The 17,920-nt window shown below is 37.7% G+C and overlaps 1 protein-coding gene and 1 pseudogene across 2 annotated transcripts in view; one reads left to right on the top strand and one right to left on the bottom strand.

The window, feature by feature from the left end:
• POF1B (POF1B actin binding protein) overlaps positions 1 to 17,920 on the top strand; it is a gene marked incomplete at both ends in the record, with an annotated part of 100,400 nt that overhangs the window by 20,056 nt on the left and 62,424 nt on the right. Inside the window, 2 exons of the mRNA XM_082646847.1 lie at positions 1,425 to 1,505; positions 3,846 to 4,022. Of these exons, the coding sequence (XP_082502973.1) occupies positions 1,425 to 1,505; positions 3,846 to 4,022 (258 nt within the window). The remainder of the gene's footprint in view (positions 1 to 1,424; positions 1,506 to 3,845; positions 4,023 to 17,920) is intronic.
• LOC309839507 (etoposide-induced protein 2.4 homolog) lies at positions 11,182 to 12,162 on the bottom strand (annotated as a pseudogene). Its single transcript has one exon. The product of its transcript is annotated as an etoposide-induced protein 2.4 homolog (transcript).

The following is a 17,920-nucleotide window of genomic DNA, read 5'->3' as shown; positions in this document are numbered from 1 at the left end:
CCAATTCGGCCTGGCCTAGAGCTAGGTCAGTTAGAGTCATGCATTTATTCAGCGAACATTTGCTGACTGCCAAGTGTGTACCAAATATTGCACAAAGGTGAATAGGAACCAATCACTACTCCCAAAGACCTCAGACTAACATGGGTCACACACTAACAAAACATAGGACAGTGGAATAAAGGTTACAACTGAGTTAAAAGTGGAGCCCCATGGGATGGACCACCAAGATAGGATTAGCTCAGAAAAGTAAGTCTACTTAAATCACAGAGCTGTTCACTACACTGAAATCCAGTCATAAAATTGCATTTACTGTTATTTTTCATAATAAATGGCTCTATAATTAAGTTTGCTGTAAATTTTACTTCTGACAAAAAATGTTTTTTCTAGAAAATTTGGAAATACAAAAGAACATAAAGAAGAAAAAATAAAATTCACTCATGACCCATCCCCTACCCAGAGATGGTACTCTTAGCATTTTGTTGTGTTTTCTTCCATTCAAATAAAAAATTAAGATCATACCATATATGCAGTTTTATATCTTCATTCTCATTTAATCTTACATAATGTTATGAGTTTTTAATGTAAATTTGTATTATCAAGATCATTATTTCGATGGCTACATATTTCAGCTTATGCATGATTATTTAATCTTTCCCCTCTCCACAGGAAAATGCTCCTCCTACTGTGCCCTCATCAGCATTATTATTTTAACATTTTCTCAGTTAAAATATGGTATTCTTTTGTTATGTTTACTTGATTCTTAGTTTGTTTGAATAATTTTTGTTGTTTGTTAATCGTTTGCTTTTCTTCTTTTCTGCTTTCATACCGTTTGCTCATTTTTCTATTAGTGTGAAGATTTTTTTTCTCACCGAGGTATAAAACTCTCTTTATATTAATGATACCACTCTTTTTCCATCCAAAATTTACAAATGACTTTGTTCTTGTGTTTTGTCTCCCTTTTAACATTATTTATGGCCCTCGCCCACCACCACACTGAAGATTTAAATGTTTAAGTGTACACACACACAGTTTTCTCTTTGCGTCTCCTTTCATTTTTTAAAATATAGGATGTCCTTTCCAAACAGAAACTCTGATTAATAAATATTAAGCTATATTTTCTTCTAATCATGTGGGGGCATTTACAATGAAACAAATATTTTGAAACTCTCATCAAATATAGTTTGGAATGTGTGATGAATTACTATGCAATGAGTATAATAGAAATACCTAGCATGGTGCTGAGCCCATAAACACATTCCTTCATGTATGTTTTTCAGACTGAAATTAACCAAAACATAAATTCATATGTCATCATTTATGTAAATGGTTTTTAAAATTTCACTCTGAAAATTGCTCCCTATTATTCTGGCTGCAAGGTCACTAAATAACTATGATTATATGCAGCTTTTATCTTTTCTTCACAGGAACTCCATTCTCCAACAGTGAAAGTCACTACATATCCGCAGACCACTATTAGGCAATATGTAGTGCAAAATCCTGAACAGGTAAGCTATATCATGCAAACTCTTGTCACAACCTAGTAATTCCTCAGAAGTTGATAGCTTAAACAAGAAGGGTGAGTCAGCTACTAGATTCCTAAAATCAGACTGTTGGAGTTCTTCCAGTTATAAAGTTACTTTCTGATTATTAATATTAACAAAGTCATCTTTAGCTCCAGACAACCATGTGCCTCAGAGATGCAACAGTTCCAAGTAACATGGAAATTGTTGGGTTATAAAGTCTTTCTGCTTCTATAGCACCACCCTTTGTGCACTTTGAACCAAAGAAAAAAGGGACAAAGTTCTTTCACAGGCTTCATATAAAACTATCACCTGTTGCATCGGCAGTTGGAGTCTTTAGTCTATTTAGATTTGCCATTGAGATATGGGCTAGGAAGAAGAAAATGAAAAGTCAAAAGTTCAAAAATGCCTCCATGCCTTTGTTTCCTACAGTGTATGAACTTTTGTGCCTAGAAATGAGGTCTTTTGAAAATTACATTATTATATTTTCTACAAAGATATTTAACTTTATATTATACAAACTAGGATATTATTCTTTGACTCATTTTGAGGAGAAAATTAAGAAAAATATTTTCCCATAGTAATAAGCCTTCCTCAACACATACACACACACACACACACACGGCCTTACTTTAGCTGCAAAAGGAGGTTCTTCTATGGGGTTATAAGGACAAAAGTTTCACAAATAGAAACTGTGCCCCGGATAATACCACAATTCTTTGCTTTTCTCTTTATTTTATTTTTCTACTACTGCAGGAAACAGTTCTCTCTCTAAAAAATAAAACTGATCATTTTCTTCAGCTGTGGAAAACAAAGGGTTAAATTAGGGTAACACACTTGGTACTAGTCTAGTTGAGTGGGAAGTATATATTAATACTATACTTCTGCTTGTATCTATCTATCTCCCATCTTCTTTCTTTATTCATTTAAAAATTATCGTCTCATGTCTCTTTAGCTAGAGAGGCTGTCAGTTGTGCACATGCGCATGTGTGAACCTATGAGCTTACAAGCTCTGTGTTGGAGGGGTTGATTGTTTTGGACATTTCTTTGAATTTTCATACATCTATGTAAAAATCAAGAGAGAATGTGATTATAGTAAAGCAGCTGCTTGCTCCTTTTGCAGAATCAAATGTTTAAGCAAAAAATCTGAAAAATGTGCGTGGGGGAAGGGAGACATGAGGAAGGCCTCGGAGATGAGACTGTGCCTCTTTCTACAACTTAGCCAATCACTTTATGCTTTCCCCTTTTTCCTCTCATTCTCTTTTTCTTCCTTTCACAAATAAACTGGGGAATATGCATATTTGAATTCATATTACACTTGACATCCCTGGCTCTCAAAGAATTAGTTCTAGATAGCACTTTTTTTTCACGATGTGAGAAGTATTGTGTTTGCCTAAGATATATCCATGGAGAGATTTTAAATATCGAATCATTTGAATTCCAGCCTTCTTTGCAAGTGATTCTTATGTGACTTTGGATGCATTCTTATTCTTTAGTTAATGAGGAAATGGAAGAATTAATACTTATTGGATATACACTCCATGCTAGGCAATTTACATATTTTATCTCATTTAGTTCTAAAAAAGTGAGAAAACAGCAGCACAGAGAAGTTATCATTTATTCAGTGAATTTTTTTCCCTCAGGTTTAATGGGTTTAATAAGTTTACCGTTTCAGTTCCTATTTGCAGCACCCAATATCCTTTGCAATACCAGAAAGACCCATCAGTGGCCAACAGTAAAGTTCAGACCTCCAGAGTTTAAAAGTTCAGATTCTCTGAGCATTCTGTGTTGCAATGGCACTTGTACAAAATTGGTACCTCCCTATAGTTGGGGGCACGTTAAATGTACCCGTGAAAAAATCTTTTTCCGCTAGAAGGGGAAGAAAGAAAATCACTTCTCAAAACCCAGCAGATCTAGCTGTGAGGATCTAGCTGTGAGGTCTTAACTCCTGTTCCATCTCTTCAGGCTTGTTTTCCTTGTAGTGCAGCAAGAGAACAAATGTAACCTGAGTTACAAGAAACAAGACAGTGATGGCTATAAAGGGAGTGACCAGGAGCAGCAGAGCCTCCTTTACCTCCCACATCCAATATATGTACTTCACAGAAAAACAAAAATAACAAGTCCACAAAATACAACAGCTAGAATTACAAAAACCCATTCATCAAAGGGTGGTGGAAGGCAGGAAGGGGAAGTGGGAAGATAAATGGCACAGGGAGAAATTCAAATCAGTCTAGGCATGGGGGCTGGCAAATGCTAGAAAAGAACTGCAGAAAAACCTGTGATCCTTTCATACTCACCGGTGTTTAAAATCCATACTGATGTCAGGAAGATTCTGCCTTACCTGCACTGGAGACAAAAATCCCGATTCCTGAAAATGGCAGAAGAGTAGGACATGGAGATAACCTTCCACCCCACAAATACATCAGAAATACATCTACATGTGGAACAACCCCTACAGAACACCTGCTGAACGCTGGCAGAAGACCTCAGACTTCCCAAAAGGCAAGAAACTCCCCACATACCTGGGTAGGGAAAAAGAAAAAACAGACAAAACAATAGGGATAGGACCTTCACGTCTGGGAAGGAGATGTGAATGAGAAAAGGTTTCCACACACTAAGAAGCCCCTTTGCAGGTGGAGACTGGGTGGCAGAGGGGGGAAGCTTTGGAGCCACAGAGGAGAGAGCAGCAACAGGGTGCAGAGGGCAAAGAAGAGAGATCCCTGCACAGAGGATTGGTACCAACCAGGACTCACCAGCCCGAGAGGCTTGTCTGCTCACCCCCTGGAGCGGGCAGGGGCTGTGAGCTGAGGCTTGGGCTTTGGAGGTCAGATACCAGGGAGAGGACTGGGGTTTGCTGCATGAACACAGCCTGAAGTGGGCTAGTGTGCCACAGCTAACTTGGAGGGAGTCCTGGAAAAAGTCTGGAGCTGCCAAAGAGGCAAGAGAATTTTTCTTGCCTCTTTGTTTTGTGGTGAGCAAGGAGAGGGGATACAGAGCGCTGCTTAACTGAGCTCCAGAGACAGGCGCGAGGTGCGGCTATCAGCACAGACCCCAGAGAAGGGCGTGGGATGCCAAGGCTGCTGCTGAAGCCACCAAGAAGCCTGTGTGCAAGCACAGGTCACTATCCACACCTCCCCTCCTGGGAGCCTGTGCAGCCTGCCACTGCCAGGGTCCCAGAATCCAGGGACAACTTCCACGGGAGAGCACATGGCTCACCTCAGGCTGTTGTAATGTCATGCTGGCCTCTGCTGCCACAGGCTCCCCCACATTCCCATATCCCTCCCTCTCCCTGCCTGAAAGAGCCAGAGCCCCCGAATCAGCTGCTCCTTTAACCCTGTCTTGTCTGAGCGAAGAATAGACGCCCTCAGGTGGCCTACATGCAGAGGCGGGGCCAAATCCAAAGCTGAACCCCAGGAGCTGTGTGAACAAAGAAGAGAAAGGGAAATCTCTTCCAGCAGCCTCAGGAGCAGCAAATTAAATCTCCACCAGCAATGTGATCTATCCTGCATCTTTGGAATACCTGAATAGATAATGAATCATCACAAATTGAGGAGGTGGACTTTGGGAGCAAAGATATGTATATTTTTTTCCCTTTTTCTCTTTTTGCGAGTGTGCATATGTATGCTTATGTGTGTGATTTTGTCTGTATAGCTTTGCTTTTACCATTTGTCCTAGGGTTCTGTCTGTTTTTGTTTTTCTTTTTTTTAGTATAGCTTTTAGCACTTGTTATCATTGGTAGATTTTTTTTTTTGGTTTGGTTGCTCTCTTCTTTCTTTTTATTTAAAAATTTTTTAATAATTATTTTTAATTTTTATAACTTAATTTTATTTCATTTTATTTTATATTATTTATTTTATCTTTTTCTTTATTTCTTTTTTTCTCGCTTTTATTCTGAGCTGTGTGGATAACAGGCTATTTGTGCACCGGCCAGTTGTCAGGCTGTGCCTCTGAGGTGGGAGAGCCAAGTTCAGGACATTAGTCCACCAGAGACCATCCAGCTCCATGTAATATCAAACAGCAAATATCTCCCAGAGATCTCCACCTCAACATCAACACCCAACTCCACTCAACGACCAGCAAGCTACAGTGCTGGACACCCTATGACAAACAACTAGCAAGACAGGAACATAACACTCATTAGCAGAGAGGCTGCCTAAAATCATAATAAGGTCACAAACATCCTAAAACACACCACCAGACATGGACCTACCCACCACAAAGACAAGATCTAGCCTCATCCACCAGAACACAGGCACTAGTCCCTTTGACCAGGAAGCCTACACAACCCACTGAACAAACCTTAGCCACTTAGGGCAGACACCAAAAACAATGGGAACTATGAACCTGCAGCCTGTGAAAAGGAGACCCAAACACAGTAAGTTAAGCAAAATGAGAAGACAGAGAAAAACACAGCAGATGATGGAGCAAGGCAAAAACAAACCAGACCAAACAAATGAAGAGGAAATGGGAAGTCTACCTTAAAAAGAATTCAGAATAATGATAGTAAGATAATCCAAAATCTTGGAAATAGAATGAAGACAGTACAGGAAACGTTTAACAAGGACCTAGAAGAACTAAAGAGCAAACAATGATGAACAACACAATAAAAGAAAATAAAAATTCTCTACAAAGGATTAATAGCGGAATAACTGAGGCAGAAGAATGGATAAGTGACCTGGAAGATAAAAGAGTGGAATTAAATACTGCAGAGAAGAATAAACAAAAAAGAATGAAAAGAATTGAGGACAGTCTCAGAGACATCTGGGACAACATTAAATGCACAAACATGAGAATTATAGGGGTCATAGAAGAATAGAAAAAGAAAGGGACTGAGAAAATATTTGTAGAGATTATAGTTGAAAACTTCCCTAATATGGGAAAGGAAATAGTCAATCAAGTCCAGGAAGCACAGAGTCCCATGCAGGATAAATCCAAGGAGAAAGATGCTAAGACACATATTAATCAAACTATCAAAAACTAAACACAAAGAAAAAGTATTAAAAGCAGCAAGGGAGAAACAACAAATAACATACAAGGGAATCCCCATAAGGTTAACAGCTGATATTTCATCAGAAACCCTGCAAGCCAGAAGGGAGTGGCAGGACATATTAAAGTGATGAAATGGAAAAATCTACAACCAACACTACTCTACCAGCAAGGATTTGGTTCAGATTTGAAGGAGAAATTAAAACCTTTAAAGACAAGCTAAAGCTAAGAGAATTCAGCACCACCAAACCAGCGTTACAAGAAATGCTAAAGGAATTTCTCTAGGCAGGAAGCACAAGAGAAGGAAAAGACCTACAATAATAATCCCAAAACAGTTAAGAAAATGGGAATAGGAACATACATATCGATAATTACCTTAAATGTAAATGGACTAAGTGCTCTAACCAAAAGACATAGACTGGCTGAATGGAAACAAAAACAAGATCCGTACATATGCTGTGTACAAAAAGCCTCACTTCAGACCTGGGGACGCATACAGACTCAAAGTGAGGGGATAGAAAAAGATATTCTAAGCAAATTGAACTCAAAGAAAGCTGGAGTAGCATTTCTCGTATCAGACAAAATAGACTTTAAAACAAAGACTATTACAAGACAGAAAGAAGGACACTACATAATGATCAAGGGATGAATCCAAGAAGAAGATATAAGAATTGTAAATATTTATGTACCCAACATAGGAGCACCTCAATACATAATGCAAATACTAACAGCCATAAAAGGGGAAATCGACAGTAACAATCATAGTAGGGGACTTTTACACCCCACTTTCAGCAATGGGCAGATCATCCAAAATGAAAATAAATAAGGAAACACAAGCTTTAAATGATACATTAAACAAGATGGACTTCACTGATATTTATAGAATATTCCATCCAAAAACCACAGTATACACATTTTTCGCAAGTGCTTATGGAACACTCTCCAGGATAGATCATATCTTGGGTCACAAGTCAAGCCTTGGTGAATTTAAGAAAATTGAAATCATATCACGTATCTTTTCTGACCACAACACTATGAGAGTATATATCAGTTACAGGAAAATCTGTAAAAAATACAAACACATGGAGGCTAAACAATACACTACTAAATAACCAAGAGATCACTGAAGAAATCAAACAGGAAATCAAAAACTACCTACAAACATATGACAGTGAAAACACGATGACCCAAAACTTATGGGATGCAGCAAATGCAGTTATAAGAGTTATAAGTTATAAGAGGGAAGTTTTTAGCATTACAATCCTACCTTAAGAAAGAAGAAACATCTCAAATAAACAACATAACCTTACACCTAAAACAATTATAAAAAGAGGAAGAAAAAACCTCCAAATTTAGCAGAAGGAAGGAAATCATAAATATCAGAGCAGAAATAAATGAAATAGAAACAAAGAAAACAATAGCAAAGATCAATAAAACTAAAAGCTGGTTTCTTGAGAAGATAAACAAAATTGATAAACCATTAGCCAGACTCAGCAAAAAAAAGGGAGAAGACTCAAATCAATAGAATTAGAAATGAAAAATGAGAAGTAACAACTGACATTGCAGAAATACAAAGGATCATGAGAGATTACTACAAGCAACTGTATGCCAATGAAATGGGCAACCTGGAAGAAATGGACAAATTCTTAGAAAGGTATTACCCTCCAAGACCGAACCAGGAAGATATAGAAAATATGAACAGAGCAAGCATAAGTAAGGAAATTGAAACTGTGATTTAAAATCTTCCAACAAAAAAAAGCCCAGGACCAGATGGCTTCACAGGGGAATTCTATCAAACATTTAGAGAAGAGTTAACACCTATCCTTCTCAAACTCTTCCAAAATATAGCAGAGGGAGGAACACTCACAAACTCATTCTATGAGGCCACCATCACCTTGATACCAAAAGCAGACAAAGATGTCAAAAAGAAAGAAAACTACAGGCCAATATCATTGAGGAATATAGATGCAAAAATCCTCAACAAAATACTAGTAAACAGAATCCAACAGCACTTTAAACAGATCATACACCATGATCAAGTGGGGTTTATCCCAGGAATGCAAGGACTATCAATATATGCCAATCAATCAATGTGATACACCATATTAACAAATTGAAGGAGAAAAATCATAAGATCATCTCAATAGATGCAGAGAGAGCTTATGACAAAATTCAACACTCATTTATGATAAAAACCCTCCAGAAACTAGGCTTAGAGGGAACTTTCCTCAACATAATAAATGCCATATATAAGACAAACCCACAGCCAACATCATCCTCAATGGTGAAAAACTGAAACCGTTTCCACTAAGATCAGGAACAAGACGAGTTTGCCCACTATGACTACTATTATTCAACATGGGTTTGGAAGTTTTAGCCACAGCAATCGGAGAAGAAAAAGAAATAAAAGGAATCCAAATCGGAAAAGATGTAAAGCTGTCACGTTTGCAGATGACATGATACTATACATAGAGAGCCCTAAAGATGCTACCAGAAAACTAATAGAGCTAATCAATGAATTTGATAAAGTAGCAGGGTACAAAATTAATGCACAGATATCTCTGGCATTCCTATACACTAATGATGAAAAATCGGAAAGTGAAATTAAGAAAACAGTCCCATTTACCATTGCAAGAAAAAGAATAAGTTATCTACGAATACACCTACCTAAGGAGACAAAAGACCTGTATGCATAAAACTTTAAGACACTGATGAAAGAAATTAAAGATAATACAAACAGATGGAGAGATATACCATGTTCTTAGATTGGAAGAATCAACATTGTGAAAATGACTCTACTACCCAAAGCAATCTACAGATTCAATGCAATCCCTATCAAACTACCAATGGCATTTTTCACAGAACAAGAACAAAAATTTTCACAATTTGTATGGAGACACAAAAGACCCCGAATAGCAAAAGCAATCTTGAGAACGAAAAGTGGAGCTGGAGGAAGCAGGCTCTCTGACTTCACACTATACTGCAAAGCTACAGCAATGAAGACAGTATGGTACTGGCAGAAAAGCAGAAATATTGATCAACAGAACAGGATAGAAGGCCCAGAGATAAACCCATGCACATATGGTCACCTTATCTTTGATAAAGGAGTCAAGAATATACAGCAGAGAAAAGACAACCTCTTCAATAAGTGGTGCTGGGAAAACTGGACAGGTACATGTAAAGTATGAAATTAGAACACTCCCTAACACCATACACAAAAATAAACTCAAAATGAATTAAATACCTAAATGTAAGACCAGATACTATCAAACTCTTAGAGGAAAACATTGGCAGAACACTCTGACATAAATCAAAGCAAGATCCTTTTTGACCCACCTCTTAGAGAATTGGAAATAAAAACAAAACTAAGCAAATGGGACCTAATGAAACTTCAAAGCTTTTCCACAACAAAGGAAACCATAAACAAGACCAAAAGACAACCCTCAGAATGGGAGAAAATATTTGCAAATGAAGCAACTGATAAAGGATTAATCTCCAAAATGTACAAGTAGCTCAAGCAGTTCAATATCAAAAAAGCAAACAACCAAATCCAAAAATTGACAGAAGACCTAAGTAGACATTTCTCCAAAGAAGATATAAAGATTGTGAACAAACACATGAGAGAATGCTCAACATCATTAATCATTAGAGAAATGCAAATCAAAACTACAATGAGATATCACCTCTCACCGTTCAGAATGGCCATCACCAAAAAAATCTACTAGCAATAAAGGCTGGAGAGGGTGTGGAGAATAGGGAACTTCTTGCACTTTTGGTGGGAATGTAAGTTGATACAGCCACTATTGAGAACTGTATGGAGGTTCCTTGAAAAACTAAAAATAGAACTACCATAAGACCCAGCAATCCCACTACTGGGCATATACCCTGAGAAAACCATAATTTAAAAAGAGTCATGTACCACCATGTTCATTTCATCTCTATTTACAATAGCCAGGACATGGAAGCAACCTAAGTGTCCTTCGACAGGTGAATGGATAAAGAAGATATGGCCCATATATACGATGGACTATTACTCAACTATAAAAAGAAACAAAATTGAGTTATTTGTAGTGAGGTGGATGGACCTAGAGTCTGTCATACAGAGTGAAGTAAGTCAGAAAGAGAATAACAAATACTGTATCCTAACACATATATATGGAATAAAAAAAATAAAAATTGTCATGAAGAACTTAGGGACAGGACAGGAATAAATACTCAAACCTACTAGAGAATGGACTTGAGGCCTCGGGGAGGGGGAATGGTAAGCTAAGTCAAAGAGAGTGGCATGGACTTATATACATTACCAAATATAAAAAAGATAGCTAGTGGGAAGCAGATGCATGGCACAGGGAGATCAGCTTTGTGCTTTGTGACCACCTAGAGAGATGTGATATGGAGGGTGGGAGGGAGGGAGATGCAAGAGGGAAGAGATATGAGGATATATGTATATGTATAGCTGATTCACTTTGTTATAAAGCAGAAGCTAACACACCATTGTAATGCAATTATAGTCCAATAAAGATGTTAAACAAAAAATGCCCGATTTCTCAGAAAGCGGAATATGCACAGGGCCCTTGGCAGAGTTGTTGCCTTCCCTGGTCAGGGAGGTGAACAAGGAAAAGAGCTGCCATGGTGCTCCTGTAATCCCGCCCATCTCCTCTTGATGGCAGTTGACTCAGTGGCCTACAACAGCTTTCAGTTTGGCAGGGCATGGGTGAGGTGAGGGGAAGTTATCTGCAGAAGTTGAGCTACTCAGGGCAGACTGCAGGTAGACTGTCTTGCAGAAGAATCTGTTGCTTAAGAAAACCACCAAGGAGAAGAGGTGCAACTGGGAAGACACTGATAATGAATAAAGGAACGAGGATAGAGAAGAGGCAGGCACTGACAACGTAGGAGTACTGCATTGCTTTGAGGAAAGATGAGGGCAAACCAAATGCAAAGTAGTAAGGCCAATTCTTTCTATGTTTGACAACTGTTGGTGAATTTCAATTCCTTTATTGAACCAACGATATTTGAAGCAGTATAGCGAGTAGAGAAGAGACATGTGCAGGGGACTAACCAGCTGACCAACAAGATGGATGGGGAAGAGACTCATAAACATCCCCTGGAGGAGAAAAAGAGCCTGCAGCAATAGGTTGAAGAGCATGTCAGCAATTATTTTGCTGAAACTAACGAATGGTGAGCCTTCATCCTTGATACCTCGAATGCCAGATCAGTTATACCCTGAAACCAGATTGCGTTCACAACTTTGCTAAGCACAAACGTGGAGCACCCAAAGAGTACTGAAAATTGACGTGAGGAAGAATTCTAGCCACAACAAAACATCCCGAGGGAGTGATGGTTCACCAAAATTTGGCCCACTGCTGACTGAAGCACAGGAATAGACACTCAATAAAACAAGAGGAGACAACCAGAATACTCCGCCATTCCAAGTGCAGCACTGAAAAATTCTAACAATATGTGGTTCACTGTCTTGCTTCCTCTCTATACTCTGGGCTCTCCTCTGAGCCAGGACACTGCTTGCCCTTCTTCGATGCTGCTCCTCTCTCTTTTGTTGACTTTGACCATCTAGCTTTGAGATGGTACAAATTCCCCAGATGGAGTCTTTGATTCCCCTGGCAAGGTCCTGTAGAAAAATTTTGACACTGTCCGCCATCTCTTCACTGCCCAAACTATCAACTACACAATGGAGAGAGAAATGCCCCCAAATCTTTTACCATGAAGGACCCGGCAGCTTTGCCCCTCCATGCCCGGCCGCCCACTACCACCTATCAGTGAATTTTTGTTGAAGCTCCCACCTATTCAGTGAATTTTTATTGATTGCCCACTATGCACCAAAAATTACCCCAAGAACTGGAGATTGACTAGTGAACAAAACAAGGTTGCAACCTTCTTGGAACTGAAGTTCTTAATTGACCCCAAACCATTCGGTTACAAAACAGCAGAGTTGGGACTGAAATTGAACAATGCAGTTATGGGAGAGGAACATTTGGGAATTAAGGATGATTGATGATGTAGGTGAACTAGGATCCAGAGACCCACCCACATACCACTTCTCTCCCCCATCCTCACCAGCTAGAGTGTAATCACAAAAGCAGAGAAATCAGAATTATGTATGCAAGTACATAACATATTTGTAACACCGAGCCTGCCTCATTATGGTTGTGTTCAACTGCAAAGAAGCAAATAGTTTCTCAGGGAGAAGATGCAGCAGAGGGTTAAAGAAAAATGATCATTTTAACTTTAACATTTTCAGCTTTTAACTCTACATTATTGAGGGGTAAAACAAATTTCAATCCCCATGCTTTGTAAACAAAAATAATCTAACTGGTTTTGCAGAGCAGCTTGAAAATCCTGTCCAGATACATTTTATTTATCTAAGTATATGGCTTTTTGTTTGTTCTTTTAAATTCCCTCAGGAGAAGATTCTGGCTAAATTACAATACTTATAATAAGCTGAGCCTCCTAAATGGCAACTTTATCCTCTTTCACCTTCCAGTTTGTCTAATCTTTACTTCTTCTCCCCATAATTAAACTGATCTCAATCCACTTCTCTCATGATATCCTAACTCTGTTCAGCCTTTTTATTTTTGGTTGCTCCTGATCTTCCTTATTTTCCATTTATTGTCATTTTAGTCAAGGGATTTATGCATTCTGGTATATAACATGACTCAGAAATGGGGAAGTATTTTTATTCAATCAGTAGATATAACCCAATTTATATTAGTCATTTTCACTAATTTTCCACTCACAGACTCCTACTTTGAGAATGGCACTCTACAGCCTTCAAATTGGAAAATAAAAGGAAATAAGACATGGTTCCTGAATCAAAGGGGCTTACAGTTCCTCTCAGGAAGGGGAATAAGATTATGTCCACAAACAGCTATGTAAAATATATGATGAGGTGTATGATAGATACCATAAGAGAAATACAGATGAAGTCTTACTGAAGTTCAGAGGCTGGAGATAACACATTTGTTTGGGAAATCAGAAAAGGATTTATTGTGGTATTTAAGGAAATATTACAATGAACATCATTATTGGTACCATTTTACTAATGTGGAAACAAAAGCTTAAATAAGTGTGACTTGCTTAGGTTTTCTGACTAAATGTGTCACTCTCTATCTTTTCTGACAGTTATTCTGGGGGTAATTTTGACAAGTTTTGATAACCTATATTGGATTTGGGGTTAAAAGAAGAAAAGTCACATATGACTTAAGCTTTTCAGTTTGAGATACAGGGAACATGGTAGCCCAATTAAAAGGAGTAAGAAGTAGGGGAGAGGAGAAGCTGGTTTTGGAAATGGGGAGACTGAGATCTGTTTGAACCAGTAGCCTTTGAGACACATGGCAGCGAAGATGCCCAACAGGCAGTTAAAAAGTGACTTGAGGAAGGTCACATTTGTGATAAGGATATAGGAGTTATTCCTCTTAAAGTTATCTTTGTAGCTGTGGGAATGAGTGAGATCACTGAGGGGTAATGGAAGGGGTTGAGGTCAGAACCTAAAATGCCTACTCTAAAGGAACAGAAGGAAGGAACCACTTTCACAGGTAGAGGAGCGGTCAGAGAGGGATGTGAACACAGACTAACTGAAGCAAATAGAGAAAGGGGGTGGTCAACCATCTCAAATGGCCAAAGGGCCAAGGAGGATGAGGTTTGAAAATAGAGTTTGACCATTAAGAAAGCAATGGTGATGTTTGAGAGAGCAGTTGTGGTATACATATGGAGGCAAAATCCAGATGCAAAAAGTTAATGGGTGACTGGATCACGAAGTGGAGGAAATAAGTGAGGATTACTCTCCTAAAAAGGATATTGGTCAAAGGAGGAGAGGTGGGATAGTAGCACAGAATCTTGGAGATCTGAGAGATTTATAGACAGGGAAATAACTAGTAGTAAGGAAAAGTTACGATGCAGCAGAGAAAGGGAAGAAAGGGGACACAATTCTGGAAGAGTCGAGTGGATAGGATTCCAGGTGCAGACAGAGAAGTGACTTCCAGATAAAAGAGGGGTCTGTTATTCCATAATGAGTGGAACGAGCAGAAACTGAAGAGATTTTTGAGATGGGGAGGAAAATGGAGGAACCTCATTGGACAGATTATATTGGTTTTCTCAGTAAGTAGAAGGTGAATGAACGAACATGAGCATGGGGCTTTGAGGAAAAAAAAATATTTGTTAACAGTAGTTATAGAGAACTTGGTGAATACAAGTATGACCATGAATGTCGGAGGGCCTCTTAAAGTTGGATAACTTGAATTCGTACTGAGCCACATCAGCAAATCTTTTTAAAAAAATGTTCTCCAACAAGGTTTCATGGCCTGGAAACAGTAAAGTGGATGCTGGGGAATATGTACTTTGTTAGATGTGAGAACTACTCCCAGAGGTTCTAAAAGTAACAATTAAATTATAAGATCAGCCATCTTTGAAAACACCTGTTAAATTTTAGGGTGGGTCTGGCACCAATTCCAATGTACAGGTAGAAAAATAAAATAAGCTACCAAATAGTGAAACTGTTTAGCAACTCATTTGTTAGAAATCTAAAACTTTTGATTAATTTTGCTGACCTGTTTTATGCAGAGTGATCTATTCATATTAATATTTGGTTTTACTTTCTTATAGATTTGGGGAAAATAATAGTTCCCTAAATTTAGAAGTTTTTCTTTCAGTAGATCGTCTAAAATAAGTCCAACACACAGTTTAGGGAGAATTAATACTCTTAGCACCTAAGTCATTTTTCTTCTTAAAAAATAATGGTTCAGCATTTAGAGTGAATTTTAGTTCATAGAGAAGAAAATTTCATGCTTTTGTTAAATTTTTTTCCCCAATTAGAAGATGCTTATATCCTTATATAAAAGTTCATATCGTCCCTTCTCATCCAATCATCTGTTCATTCACTATGGGGTATTTAAGATGGATAAAGTTCCTGTCCTCAACAAGCTTACTTTTGTGTATTTTTAAACTCGATATCCTAGAAAAGTTCTAACAAGATTCTCATAAATTATTTTAAAACCAGTATTGATTTTAAATATTATATTACTGTATTATTCAAAACCAATGCCTTTTATATATTTACATGACAGATTAAAGGTACTTAACATACATATTTTGCTTGGCATAAAGTACCCTGCATTACTATCCTTATGATAAAGGAACTGAGCCTCAGAGAAGGTAAATGACTTACCTAACTTTCCACAGCATGTAGGTGATAGAGGCAGAACTGAATATAGGTTTTATTAACCCAGAAATTTTTTTTATTATACCTATTTCCATTAATTTTAGTAGTCAAATCCAATAGATTCATAGTAGTTCAAATCCAATCTACTTTGTATTTCTCACCTGTTGACCTCCCTGAAGCATTTATACCTTCACTCACCTTCCTATTGCTTCTTAAAAACTTCTCTTCTCTTGACTGTATGACATTTTTCTCTTATGATTCTCATATGTCTGAAGATTTGTAGTTCTGTCTTTGATCTTCATTTGCCTTTTCAGCAATTGCATGGTTTTAACTAGAACTTCTAAACATATGATTCTGAAATCTAGAACAATAGCCATGAAATCCCCACTTAGTTCCAGACATGTGCTTTCAACTGTGTGCTGTAAAAGAGTTCTTTTGCTAGTTATTTGCCATAAGTTAATACATGTTTAAGGGATTACTATGCACTATATACTTTGCTAAGTGTTATGAGGAATAAAAACATGAATCTGACCTAGATTCTTACCAGGAGCACAGAAAACTCCATGTGTCTCCACTTTTACTGTTTTAGTTTTTGAGCCCATTTACCATATAGTAGATTCCTCAGGTTCAAGACCTCGGAGTCTTCTTTGAAAAGTGCTGTCCTTGATTTAGGATAATTTTCTAACTGGTCTCCTCACCTGTATTCTTTCCATTCCCCAATTAATCTTCTTGAAGTAGACCTATGTTCAAATCACAGCCCCGTTTAAAAGCATTCAAAGGCATCTCACTGCTTGCAGAACCAAGCTCCATCTGCCAAGTATGACCCCTACATATAACTTTACACTTTTCCAACCTTGGTGTCTTGACTTTGTTTCCGTCACTTCAAATACCATTTTCTTTCACCTCCTTATATTTAAAGCCCACCTTTACTTTCTCTTAAATTCTACCTGATCCAAGTAACCTACCCAAGCACTGCCAATGGAACTTGGTTTTTCTTCTTCTGAATTCCATCCCATAAGTTATTTCTCTGTACTTTTTATTGGCCCTTGCCTCTTTCTCCCTTGTATTATAGGTATTTGTGTTCATATATCATCTAGACTAGGGATTAGCAAACTTTTCCTGTAAAGGGCAATATAGTAAATATTTTAGGCTTTGTTGGCCACATGGGGTCTTGGTCTTCTTTCTTTTTACTTATAGTCCTTTAGAAATATAGGGTCTTGGTCTTCCTTCTTTTTACTTACAATCCTTTAAAAATATAAATACCATTCTTAGCTTGAGAATATTACAAGTATAGGCTGCTGGCTACAGTTTGAACCCTGATCAATATTCAGTGCTCCTAGTAATAATCTAACTTTGCTTCATGCCTTATAATACTTAGCAAAGTGTATTGTGCATAGTAAGCTCTTAAACATGTTACATGAATGTAAACATGTGTTACATGTATTACCAAAGAGGCTTTTTTTTACAAAAACAAACACAAAATAGTTTCTAGGGGAATTTTTAAATATATATCCATCTTTAGATTTGGTAATTCATCAGCTAGTCAAAATGAATCACTTATATGTTTGTTTTACCAAAGTATCCCAGGAACATTAAGTTAAAGCACCCTTTATCCAAACTTGAATACAAGAAGTGTATACTTTGGGTTCAAGAGTGTCTTGCTTTCTCAACAACCAGTGTTTTAGTCCAGTTCTAACAGTTTTTACAATAGCAGACTACAAAAATGCTATCATATTTTGTTGGTTTTGAAATGGTCCTAAGCACATTAACTGGTAATAGGTTTAGCCAATCCCCTTCTCTACTGTTCCCTTGCATTACAAAAATAAATGAATGCAATTTTTGGTTTGTAACAAAATAACCCTCACTCTCCCTATACAAGTGAAAAGTCATATGAAAACCAAAAGAAAGGAGAGGAGTATAATACACAGTACATTTATTTTGGACTCCTGGTCTGATTCTTATTAACCCTTCCTGGTTTCTTTCAGATCTTGGATATGTCACCACCCATTATTACATTGGTGACAACTTCTAAGCACTTGGATAATCCTACATCAATTTAGTTGATTATATGGAGATACAGTGGCTCTTAAAGCCTCTACTCTGTTCTCAGTATTCAAAACATACTTTGTACTGAGAGCCTTAGCTTTGATTGTAATCACAAGTAGGAATTGTACACTTCAAGGGAACCCAAATTGAGTTCCAAGAAAAAAATTTTTAATACAGTTCTACCTACTTTATGGCT

The sequence above is a fragment of the Grampus griseus genome, assembly GCF_964374135.1.
Source record: "Grampus griseus genome assembly, chromosome: X".
Lineage (NCBI taxonomy): Eukaryota > Metazoa > Chordata > Mammalia > Artiodactyla > Delphinidae > Grampus > Grampus griseus.
The sequence above is the reverse complement of the archived record's forward strand: the minus strand, read 5'-3'. Positions and strand labels throughout refer to the sequence as shown.